At 46.2% G+C, this 12845-nt stretch overlaps 1 protein-coding gene across 1 annotated transcript in view; it reads right to left on the reverse strand.

Moving 5' to 3' along the window:
* Positions 1 to 12845, reverse strand: part of KCP (kielin cysteine rich BMP regulator) — a 141640-nt gene that overhangs the window by 92205 nt on the left and 36590 nt on the right. Inside the window, exons 11-14 of the mRNA XM_067469392.1 lie at positions 10711 to 10887; positions 9330 to 9423; positions 4782 to 4864; positions 2015 to 2108 (exon numbers count right to left, since the gene is read on the reverse strand). Coding sequence (XP_067325493.1) covers positions 2015 to 2108; positions 4782 to 4864; positions 9330 to 9423; positions 10711 to 10887 — 448 coding nt within the window. The remainder of the gene's footprint in view (positions 1 to 2014; positions 2109 to 4781; positions 4865 to 9329; positions 9424 to 10710; positions 10888 to 12845) is intronic.

Raw genomic sequence — 12845 nt, forward strand, 5'->3', positions numbered from 1 at the left:
GTCCGCTATGGTTTTCCTTTTCCCTCCCTATTTCGAGCCATCTGATTTGGACACCCTCGAGTCCATCATCCAGACAGGCCCAAGATATCAGTGGAGATGTAGATGTGTCCTAAAACTTCCTTCCATTTAGGTGGACGCATCTGTACTGTCTGAGACCACTTTAACTTCCAGGGCTCAATGTTAGGGAATCCTGGGAATTGTAGTTTTGCAAGGCCTTGAGTGAACAAGCAAAATTTTTATTTCGGTCAATGACTAGTGTTCAAAGAACCAGAAGAACTAAGGCCTTTCGCTTTCACTGTCAAAAGGTGCCTCACTGAACTACAACTCCCAGGATTCCATAGTCTTGAGTCATGGCAGTTCAAGTCAGGCCAAACTGCATCCATGCGACAGTGTACATCAGGCACGGGCAAACTTTCTCACTTGGGGGTTGCATGCTAGCACTCCCTCCGAGGAGGACTGGCTTCCTGGTAACAGAAGGATGGAAGGAAAGAAGGAAGGAAGGGGGGAAGGAAGAGGGGAAAAGAAGGATGGAAGGAGAAAGAGGGAGAGAGTGAAGGAGGGAGGAAAGAGGGAAGGAAGGAAAGACAAAAAGGAAGAAAGGAAGGATGAAAGGGAAGGATAAAGGAAGAGTGATGGAAGGAAGAAAGGAAGAGAAGGATGGATGGAAGGAAGGGAAGGATACAGGAAAGAAAGAAGGAAGGAAAGACAAAAGGTAGGGAAGGAAGGATGGAAGGAAGGAGAAAGAGGGGGTAAGGGAGGGAGGAAAGGAGGAAGGAAAGACAGAAGAAAGGAAAGACAAAAGGAAGGGAGGGAAGGAAGGAAGAAAAAAGGAAGAAGGAGGGAAGGAGAAAGAGGAAGGTAAGGGAAGGAGGGAGGAAAGAAAGAAGGAAGGAAGGAAGCGAAGGAAGTAAGGGAAGGATGGAAGGAGAAAGAGGGAGAGACAGGAGAAAAGGGGGAAGGAAAGAAAGACAAAATCGGAAGAAAGGAAGGATGAAAGGAAGGGAAAGATAAAGGAAAGAGAGATGGAAGGAAGGAAGGAAGAGAAGCTTGGATGGAAGGAAGGAAAAGATAAATGAAAGAGAGAAAGAAGGAAAGACAAATGGGAGGGAGGGGAGGAGGAAGGAAAGAGAGAAGGAAGAAAAGACAAAAAGGAGGAAAGGAAAGAAGGAGAAAGAGGAAAGTACGGGAAGGAGGGAGGAAAGAGAGAAGGAAGGGAGGGAGGAAACGAAGGAAGTAAGTAAGTGAAGGATGGAAGGAGAAAGAGGGAGACGGGAGAAAAGAGGGAAGGAAGGAAAGACAAAAAGGGAAGAAAGGAAGGATGAAAAGGTGGAAGGGAAGGATACAAGGAAGGGAAAGATAAAGGAAAGAGAGATGGAAGAAAGGAAGAGAAGGATGTATGGAAGGAAGGGAAGGATAAAGGAAAGAGGGAAAGACAAGAGGGAGGGAGGGAAGAGAGGGAGGAAGGAAGGATGGAAGGGAGGAAGGAAGGGAGGGAGGGAAGGAGGAAGGAAAGAGAAGGAAGGAAAGACAAAAGGGAGGAAAGGAGGGAAGGAGGAAGAGGAAGGTAAGGGAGGGAGGGAAAGAGGAAGGAAAGAGAGAAAGAAGGAAGGATAAGATGTTGAGAGAGAGGAGGGCCTGCATAAAGAGCCCAAGGGGCCACATCTGGCCCCTGGGCCTGGGTTTTCCCATAATTGGTGTAGATGCGCCCTGAAAAGAGGTGTTCTCTCAACTTAGTTTCCATCTATGCAGCCTAGAATTGCACTCTTTTATTTTTGCAACTGACCTCACAGTAAGAGCACCCTGCTTTGAAATAACCCTTCTGGGAATAGCTTTCTGCCCCCTTGTGCCACCTGCTTCCTGCTCTCCTCCCCAAAATTGTCCCCTTGCATATTTTCACCCCTCACTGAGATTCTCCCCATTCCAAGCCCATTTTGGAGCCATAGTTGTCTTCCTGCAGACCACAGGAAACCCAGAGATTCCTCTCTGCCCACCCGCTTCTTTTTATGGGACTCACCATCACAAACTGGGCAGCAGGTGCCTGGCCGAGGGCGGGCAGGGGAGCGGCAAAGGATGGCGCAGTGCCTTCTTTTGCAGACGGCATTGCCTTCCTGGGATGGAAAAGGAGAGTGTCATGAAACAGGGTCATTGGATGCAAAAATTGAACCTTGCATAGATAGCAGGTGAGTAATGCAACCTAGAATTGCGTTGACCTTTTTAGCTGGAGCATCACACCTTTGGCTCATCTTCATGTGATATAGAATCATAGAATCATAGAGTTGGAAGAGACCACATGGGACATCTAGTCCAAACCCCTTCTGCCATGCAGGAAAAGCACAGTCAAAATATTCCAGACAGGTGGCCACCTGTTAGGAATCAGCCTGTGTTTGCATTTCAGGATCCTGATGTGGGAAATGATGAGGGGAAATGATTATGCTGAGGCTGAGGTACAAGATGGAGAGAGGAACAACAGAGAGGAAACAACCAGGTACAGATTAACACCTCCCAGCAAGAGATTTTCCCAGGCTCAGGCAGGCCCTCAAATGCTAATGAAGGTGATCAGCTGAAACATTCACACCTAACTGCAGCAGGGAAGAGCTCCTTGCCCCACCCCAGCCATTCCACAGATATATATAAACCCATTGTCCTATTCCAACAGACCTCACTACCTCTGAGGATGCTTGCCATAGATGCAGGCGAAACGTCAGGAGAAATGCCTCTAGAACATGGCCCTATAGCCCGAAAAAACCCACAAGAACCTAATGATTCCAGCCATGAAAGCCTTCGACAATACAAGATGGAGATGGTTTGGTCAATGATTTCCAGGCAGACAATGACAGAGAGGCTTCAGTGCAAAGTGCAGTTTCTCATGAGAATATCCCTGCTGGGCCTAGCAATGATGGTTCACTCCCTCTCTCTGTGAGCTCTCAAGATTTGGGTTTAGAAAACAATCTGACACCTGGGAATTTTAATGAGCAGCCAGATAGGGAGCTGAAAAATAAACGGCTAGAGATCAGCCAGGATCGACAGCAAACTCAGTGTTTACGTCACTCTGGAAGGCGTTGTCTGATAAGGGGTAAATGTGGGGGAAAGCAAAACCAATTTCTGATTTTTGGGATATAAGGTTTGCCTCAAGGGGAAACCTGTTAGATCAGGCATCGTTTGGAAATCAAGTTCATGTGCCATGGAAATCCTATTCAAGGGGTCTCGTTCCTGTGGAGTTTTTTAGCCTTTTGGATTGTCTTTACATCCTGTTGATTCCTGTCTGGATAAATGCCTCTGAGGATGCTTGCCATAGATGCAGGCGAAACATCAGGAGAGAATGCCTCTAGAACATGGCGATACAGCCCGAAAAAAACCTACAACATCCCACTGTCTTGGATTGCTTTTATATCTGGTGTGGACATTGCTTTGTGTTACTACGTTTTATGGATGTATTACTTTTTGGAACTTTCTTATTTTCTTGTTGTTGTTCATTCGTTCAGTCGTCTCCGACTCTTCGTGACCTCATGGACCAGCCCACGCCAGAGCTCCCTCTGGGCCGTCACCACCCCCAGCTCCTTCAAGGTCAGTTCAGTCACTTCAAGGATGCCATCCATCCACCTTGCCCTTGGTCGGCCCCTCTTCCTTTTACCTTTCACTTTCCCCAGCATCATTCCCTTCTCCAGGCTTTGCTGTCTCCTCATGATGTGGCCAAAGGACTTCAACTTTGTCTCTAGTCTCCTTCCCTCCAGTGAGCAGCCGGGCTTTCTTTCCTGGAGGATGGACTGGTTGGATCTTCTCGCAGTCCAAGGCACTCTCAGCACTTTCCTCCAGCACCACAGCTCAAAAGCATCTCTCTTCCTTTGCTCAGCCTTCCCGAAGGTCCAGCTCTCACATCCGTAGGTTACTACTACAGGGAATACCATGGCTTTGACTAGGCAATGGATCTTGGTTGCCAGTCTGATGTCTCTACTCTTGACTATTTTATCGAGACTGGACATTGCTCTCCTCCCAAGAAGTAAGCGTCTTCTGATTTCCTGGCCACAGTCTGCATCTGCAGTAATCTTTGCGCCTATTTTCTTACAAGCATTTATTTCTTCAGGCTATTTACTAAGCTTCAATAAAAGAAGTTTTTTTCCTTCACTCTCCGTGTGGTGTGTTTTAAAGTCAGAGGGATTTTTCCTGACCTGGAGTGCAACACCACCCAGCCTCTGTTCCAAAGCTTCCAAGGAAGGAGTTTCCACTAGACTCCGAGGCAGAGAGTTCCACTGCTCTTCGTACAGTATGGAAGTTCTTCCTAATGTTCAGGTGGAATCTCCTTTCCTGTCATTCGAACCTATGGCTCCATTGAGCCCTTGTCTCCAAGGCCTGCTCCCTATTCCTTATGACATGCTTTCACATATTGATACATATCTCTCATGTCTCCTCGCAAACTTCTCTTCTGCAGGCTAAACAAAGCCAACTCTTTAAGAAGCTCCTCAGAGGGATTATTCATGGTCTGTAGGACCTATGATCCTTTGAGTCTCCCTCTTTCTCTGGACTGCTTCCAGCTTAGAGTCAATATCCCTTGAACTGTGGGGCCCAGAACTGGACACAGTGTGTGCTTCCGGGTGAAAAGGTCTGACCCAAGTTGAATAGAGAGCAAGGAGGAGGTTGGGGCCTCACTCTAGAATCATAGAAGGAAGGAAGAGACCCTAAGGGCCATCTAGCCCAACCCCATTCAACCATGTAGGAAAAGTACAATCAAAACACCCCTGAGAGATGGCCATCCAGTTGTTTCAAAGCCTTCACTTTGGCCTTACCTGGCACCTGCACTTAAGGCACGGATCCGTAGCGGGGGTCCACTCCTCATTGTGTTCATACCGAGAAGCCCCATCCATGCACCCTGTGGCATCAAGAAGTGAGTTAGAGTTGTTACAGAAGGTATTTCCAACCCAAGACAAACAGATGCACATACACTGTGGAATGAATACATTTTGATGCAACTTTAAGTGCCGTGGCTCAATGCAACCGAATCCTGGGATCTGAAGTTTGGGGAGATGGTGGTAAAGTGAACGTTTGAACTGGAAAGCTATCATTCTGCAGAAGTCTTTTGTAGGAAAAAAAAGTGTTTGAGCTTGAGAAGAAGCTGGAGAAAAGAGAGACAGGACTCCTGCTTCTTCTCTAGAATCATAGAATAGAATCCTAGAATCAAAGAGTTGGAAGAGACCTCCTGGGCCATCATCCAGTCCAACCCCATTCTGCCAAGAAGCAGGAATATTGCATTCAAATCACCCCTGACAGATGGCCATCCAGCCTCTTTTTCAAAGCTTCCAAAGAAGGAGCCTCCACCACACTCCGGGGCAGAGAGTTCCACTGCTGAACGGCTCTCACAGTCAGGCAGTTCTTCCTCATGTTCAGATGGAATCTCCTTTCTTGTAGTTTGAAGCCATTGTCCCATTGCGTCCTAGTCTCCAGGGAGGCAGCAAACAAGCTTGCTCCCTCCTCCTCCCTGTGGCTTCCCCTCACATATTTATACATGGCTATCATATCTCCTCTCAGCCTTCTCTTCTTCAGGTTAAACATGCCCAGCTACTTAAGCCGCTCCTCATAGGGCTTGTTCTCCAGACCCTTGATCATTTTAGCTCTAGCTCAAGCACAACACTAAAGGAACTGTTTATTATTACTATGGAACAAGGAATGTGGAAGACGTAAACCATAGACTAGAATTGCTGTCAAATGATATAAAAGAGGGGGGGGGGGTCTTTCAGATGTGGAGTGTTGTTGGATGTGCTCCTACACCTGCATCCATCGCTTCTACAAAGAAATGGATCGACTCTTTGTGGGGGCTTGGTGAGTATGGGGAATGTATGTGAAAGGGAATGAACCCACTTGGTGCCAAGACAATGTATGATTTTAAATGCTGAATAAACATTACATAAAAAAATGTTTAAACCCAGATCTGGGGGTTTCGGTATATTCTCAGGTCATTTAACACTGAGAAAACCCAAGTGCTCTTCCAGCAGTCACCAGCCAATCCCTCTCCAATGCCAGAAATAGAACTCCAGTATGCTGATGACAACATCATCTGTGCACATTCAGAAGAAGACCTACAAGCCACTCTAAACACCTTCGCAGAAGCATACGAGAAGCTCAGCCTGTCATTGAAAATCGAGAAAGCCCAAGTGCTCTTCCAGCAGTCACCAGCCAATCCCTCTCCAATGCCAGAAATAGAACTCCAGTATGCTGATGACAACGTTGTCTGTGCGCATTCAGAAGAAGATCTACAAGCCACTGTAAACACCTTCGCAGAAGCAGACAAGAAGCTCGACCTGTCATTGAACATCGAGAAAGCCCAAGTGCTCTTCCAGCAGTCACCAGCCAATCCCTCTCCAATGCCAGAAATAGAACTCCAGTATGCTGATGACAATGTTGTCTGTGCACATTCAGAAGAAGACCTACAAACCACTCTAAACACCTTCGCAGAAGCATACGAGAAGCTCAGCCTGTCATTGAACATCGAGAAAGCCCAAGTGCTCTTCCAGCAGTCACCAGCCAATATCTCTCCAATGCCAGAAATAGAACTCCAGTATGCTGATGACAACGTTGTCTGTGCGCATTCAGAAGAAGACCTACAAGCCACTCTAAACACCTTCGCAGAAGCATACGAGAAGCTCGGCCTGTCATTGAACATCGAGAAAGCCCAAGTGCTCTTCCAGCAGTCACCAGCCAATCCCTCTCCAATGCCAGAAATACAGCTTAATGGTGTAACATTTGAAAATTTGGACCACTTCCTCTCCCTTGGCAGCCACCTCTCCACGAAAGTCAATATTGACACTGAAATACAACATCGCTTGAGCTCTGCGAGTGCAGCATGGTTCTGAATGAAGCAGAGAGTGTTCGAAGATCAGGACATCCATAGGAAGACCAAGCATCTTGTTTATAAAGCCATTGTCCTCCCAAGCCTGTTACTTACTTAGGTGATCCCTCTGAGGATGATGGTCCTCCAAGTGTAGTATCCTGGCGGTGGGTCTGTAGGTGACTGTGGAGCCCTATTCTTGACCCGCATCTTCTCCCACAGTGAGGGCATTGGTTTCCAGGTGGAAGGTGGTCCTGGTTGGGATTGGCTTGATGCGCCTTCCTCTTGACACATTTCTCTCTTTCGCCCTCCATTCGTGCCTCTTCAAATTCTGCAGCACTGCTGGTCACAGCCGACCTCCAGCTGGAGCGCTCAAGGGCCAGGGCTTCCCAGTTCTCAGTGTCTATGCCAGAGTTTTTAAGGTTGGCTTTGAGCCCATCTTTAAATCTCTTTTCCTGTCCTCCAAAATTCCATTTTCCATTCTTGAGTTCGGAGCAGAGCAACTGCTTTGGGAGACGGTGGTCGGGCATCTGGACAACATGGCCAGTTCAGTGGAGTTGATGGCAGAGGACCATCACTTCAGTGCTGGAGGTCTTTGCTTCTTTGAGCACACTAACATTTGTCCGCCTGTCTTCCCAAGAGATTTGCGGGATTTCCCGGAGGCAACGCTGATGGAATCATTCTCGGAGTTGCATGTGACGTCTATAGACTGTCCATGTCTCGCAGGCGTATAGCAGGGTTGGGAGGATGATGGCTTTGTAAACAAGCACCTTGGTCTCCCTACGGATGTCCCAGTCCTCAAACATTCTCTGCTTCATTCCGAAAAATGCTGCACTCGCAGAGCTCAGGAGGTGTGGAATTTCAGTGTCAATGTCCCAAGCCTGTTATATGCATGCGAAACATGGACTGTCTACAGACATCACACTCAACTCCTCAAACGATTCCATCAGCGCTGCCTCTGAAAAATCCTGCAAATCTTTTGGGAAGAAGACAGGCAGACAAATGTCAGCATGCTGGAAGAAGCAAATACCACCAGCACTGAAAGTGATGCTCCTCCAACATCAACTCTGCTGGACTGGCCACATTGTCCGAATGCCCAAAGATCACAATCTCCCAAAGCAGTTACTCTACTCCAAACTCAAGACTGAAAAACGGAATGATGGTGGACAGGAAAAGAGATTGAAAGATGGGCTCAAAGCCAACCTCAAAAACTGGCATAGACACTGAGAACTGGGAAACAATGGTTCTTGAGCACTCTAACCGGAAGTCAGCTGTGACCAGCAGTGCTGCAGAATTTGAAGAGGCACAAATGGAGGGCGAAAGGGAGAAACATATCAAGAGGAAGGTGTGTCAAGCTGTTGTGGCTCAGTTTGATTCTGAGTCTGACACTGAACCCTGTGAGCCTTGTGAGCCAGAAGAGGATGATGGGATCCAGATTTCTGGGCCTGTTTCTGTGCCTCTTGCAGACAGTGCAGCAGAGGAGACAACAAGTCAGTTCTCAAGGGAAAGGAATGCCAGTGAGTTAGATAACGGTCAGGTGGAGTTGTCTTTGCCTGCTCAGCCTTCCCACAGCGATTTGGTCCAGCTGGACCAAACTGATAAAGAAGAGACCATTGTAGATAGTGAATTAATGAACAGGCAAGAATGCTTAGATTTGAGGGTCAGGAGGAGTTCTCGCTTAGCTAGCAAGAAAGAAGCCAAGTCGGCGAAAGGTCATCGCAATGCTTTCATGATGGGAAAAGGTATTTAGGCCTCTGGCTGACAAAGAGAAATTGTCAGTTCAACGTGGCTTTTTCCATGAAAGCTTCTCTGGATTAACCTTGGCTATAAGCAGCATGCTTTGGGCTTCCTAAATCTTGGGATTTCTGGGTCTTGTGTTTCACTGTTTTACCATGGACTCTCGTCTGATTGCTTAAAGGATTATGCTCCATGTTTTTGCCCCTGGATCTTGGGAACTGTGTTTTTGCATTTAACCTTTGTCTTTGGAACTTTGTATTGCTTACTCTATGTTTTGACTTTGTTCTTCCTTAATAAACTACAAAATCTACAGCTCTTGTGTGGTGGTGTTTGGGAACAAGGTTTGAAGCCTACTCTGAGTTGCAACACAAGCCAACTCTGATCAGGATTGCCTTCCACATGGATGGATGCCCTCACTGCGGGAGAACACCCGGATCAAGAATAGGGCTCCACTGCCACCTACGGACCCACTGCCAAGACTTTACACTTGCAGGACCCTCATCCTCGAACTACGAGGGATCGCTTAAGTAAGTAAATACAGTCTCAGGCAATGAAAGTTTTTCAGTTTCACCTCTTCTCTAAAATAGAACACAAACTGCCTTTGCACTCCGTGGCAGAGGAGGCTCAAGGCCATTGCAAATGAAAACTACCAGGATTGTGTAGCCTTCTGCCATGGCAATTCAAAGTGCATTCGTTCCACGGTGTAGATGCACCCTAAAATAGGAATGGGGTCTATCTGGAAGGGGCCAGCCCCATGTTGGCCCTTCACTCTCACCCTGGCATCGGTGGCAACAGTGTCCGGGCACTTCCTCTGTGATGGCGCAGTCCAGCTTTGGGCAAGTAACTGGAGAGCAGAGAACGTTCCCATCCTGGAAGGAAGGAAGGAAGGAAGGAAGGAAGGAAGGAAGGAAGGAAGGAAGAGAGAAGAAGAAAACATCAACTTTCCCATCTGGTTCAGGTTTAGCCAGTCAACTCTCACAGAATGACACACGCTGAAGAATAGAATCCTAGCACAGAAGGAGCACCCAAGGGCCACCAAGTCGGATCTTCTTTTCCCAGGCAAAAAGACACCATCTAAGCCCTCCTGACAGACGGCTATGTATGCATGCATGAATGAATTGATGTGAAACAGCTCTTATGTATGTTGTATGAATGAATTGATGTGCAACAGCTCTTATGTATGCATGCATGAATGAATTAATGTGAAACAGCTCTTATGTATGTTGTATGAATGAATTGATGTGCAACAGCTCTTATGTATGCATGCATGAATGAATTAATGTGAAACAGCTCTTATGTATGTTGTATGAATGAATTGATGTGCAACAGCTGTTATGTATGCATGCATGAATGAATTCATGTGCAATAGCTTTTATGTATGTTGTATGGATGAATGAATTGATGTACAACAACTCTTACGTATGTTGTATGAATGAATGAATTGATGTGCAGCAGCTCTTATGTATGTTGCATGAATGAATGAATGCATAGAGGTGCAACAGCTCTTATGTATGTATGAATGAATTGCTGTCCAACAGCTCTTATGTATGTATGCATGAATGAATTGATGTCCAGCAGCTCCTATGTATACATTATGAATGAATAGATGGACAACTGCTCCTATGTATGCATGCATGAATGAATAGATGTCCAGCAGCTCCTATGTATGTATGAATAAATTGATGTGCAACAGCTCTTATGTATGTTGTATGAATGAATAGATGTACAACAGCTCATATATATATATATATACACACACACACACACACACACACACACACACACATACAGACACACACACACACATGAATGAACTGATGTCCAACAGCTATTATGAATGAATCAATCAGTCAATCAGTCAATCAATCAATCAATCATAAAATTTGGAAGGGATCCCAATGGCCATCTAGTCCAGCTCCCTTCTTCTACATAGAATGACAAAATTCAAGTCCTCCCGACAGATGACCATTCAGCCTCAGGTCAAAGGCAGTCTATATTCCAATAGAGTGGGAAGGGGCATTCAAGGGCCATCTACTTCAACCCTCTTCTGCCGGGCAGGAAGACACAGTTCAAGCCCTTCCAACAGATGACCATTTGGCCTGTGTTTACAAGCCTCCTGAGGCTGAGAGAACGTGGCTTGCACCCAAGGCGCCTACCTTGCAGAGGCAGCGTTGGCAAAGGCTGTTGCCGGGGACCTCTCCTCCGCTGGGGATGACCTGCCCACGGAAAAGGCAGCGGGAGCAGTCCAGGCAGCAAGAAGTGCCGGCGGGCGGCAGGCCGTGGCTGCAAGTCTTGGGGCACGCCTGCGCTGGAACGCACACCAGCTCCCCTTCCTAAAGGAGAGAGTCAGTCATTTCGTTCAGCAGACAAAACATCATGCAGCGGAGCCATTAAAAGGCAATATGTTCAGTACTCCAGGGGTGCATCTACACTAAGCAAACGTTGGCTCTCCCTCCAGGTGTTTTGGACTTCAGCTCCCACAGTTCCTAACAGTCTCCATGTTTCCATAGCGTTGAGCCACATCAGTTAAAGTGGTGTCAAACTGCACCAATACAGTAGTGTAAATATACCCTGTGGAGTCTTAGAAAAGTCCCACAGCCAGCATTCTGGGATCTGCAGTTCCTAGGGGAACTTTTCCAACATCCTACATGTGATCTTTGAGGCTAGCTATCATCTCGCTGCCTCTCTCTCTCTCTCTCTCTCCATCTATCTAGCAATCTACCTCCCTATCCAGCTATCATATATCGACTTATCTATCAATCACCTACTTATCTATATTTCTTCATTCACTTAACTATCTTCCTATCTATGCAATCATCTCCATACACCTAGTTATGTATCCACCCATCTGTATCTACCTATTCAGCTCTCATCTATCTGTCGTCCTATCTATCTATCTGTCTGTCTATTTATCATTATTATTTATTATTTACCTTATTATACCCGCCTTTCTCATCATGTCACCTAAATGTCTGCTGGCAGAGGAATATTGTGACTATCTATCTATCCATCCAGCAAGCCACCTATCTATTTATCAATTCACTTAACCATCCATCCATCCATCCGTCCATCCATCCATTCACCCTCCTTCTCAGCTATCATCTGTCTAGCCACGTCTATCTACCTATCATCTATAATGTCCACATCTATCTATCGATCTATCTACTTACCTACCTACCTATCTATTTGCCTATCTATTTATACATTCACTTAACCATCCATTCACCCTCCTTCTCAGCTATATCTGCCTATCCACATCTATCTACTTATCATCTATAATGTTTACAGCTATCTGTCTGTCTATCTCTCTATCTCTCTATCTCTCTATCCCTCTATCTAGCTATCTATCTATCTATCTATCCATCCACCTATAATATCTATTCACTTAACCATCCATCAATCCATTCATTCACCTACCAAGCTATCATCTATCTACCCACATCTATCAACCCATCGTCTATAGTGTCCACAGTTATCTACCTATCTACCTACTTATTTGACTATTTATTTATCCATTCACTTAACCATCCATCCATTCACCCTCCTACTCAGCGATCATCTGTCTAGCCACATCTATCTACCTATCATTTATAATATCCACATCTATCTACCTACTTACCTACCTACCTACCTGCCTGCCTATTTGCCTATCTATTTATCCATTCACTTAACCATCCATCCACCCATCCACCCATCCATCCACACTCCTACTCAGTTATCATCTGTCTAGCCACATCTATCTACCTATCCTCTATAATGTCCACATCTACCTATCTACCTACCTACCTACCTACTTATATGCCTATCTATTTATCCATTCACTTAACCATCCATCCATCCATTCACATTCCTTCTCTGCTATCATCTGTCTATCCACATCTATCTACTTATCATCTATAATGTCTCTATCTATCTATCTATCTATCCACCTATAATATCCATTCACTTAACCATCCATCAATCCATTCATCCACCTACCCAGCTATCACCGATCTACCCACATCTATTGACCAGGAGCCCCCAATGGTGCAATGGGTTAAACCCTTGTGCCGAGGACTGCTGACAGAAAGCTCAGTGGTTCAAATCTGGGGAGCAGGGTGAGCTCCCATCTGTCCACTCCAGCTTCTCATGCAGGGACATAAGGGAAGCTGAGCTCCCGTCTGTCAGCTCCAGCTTCTCATGCGGGGACACGAGAGAAGCTTCCCACAGGATGGTAAAACATCTGCCCGTCCCCTGGGCAACATCCTTGCAGATGGCCAATTCTCTCACACCAGAAGCGACTTGCAGTTTC

Source organism: Anolis sagrei, chromosome 5, assembly GCF_037176765.1.
Source record: "Anolis sagrei isolate rAnoSag1 chromosome 5, rAnoSag1.mat, whole genome shotgun sequence".
In the NCBI taxonomy this organism is placed as follows: domain Eukaryota; kingdom Metazoa; phylum Chordata; class Lepidosauria; order Squamata; family Dactyloidae; genus Anolis; species Anolis sagrei.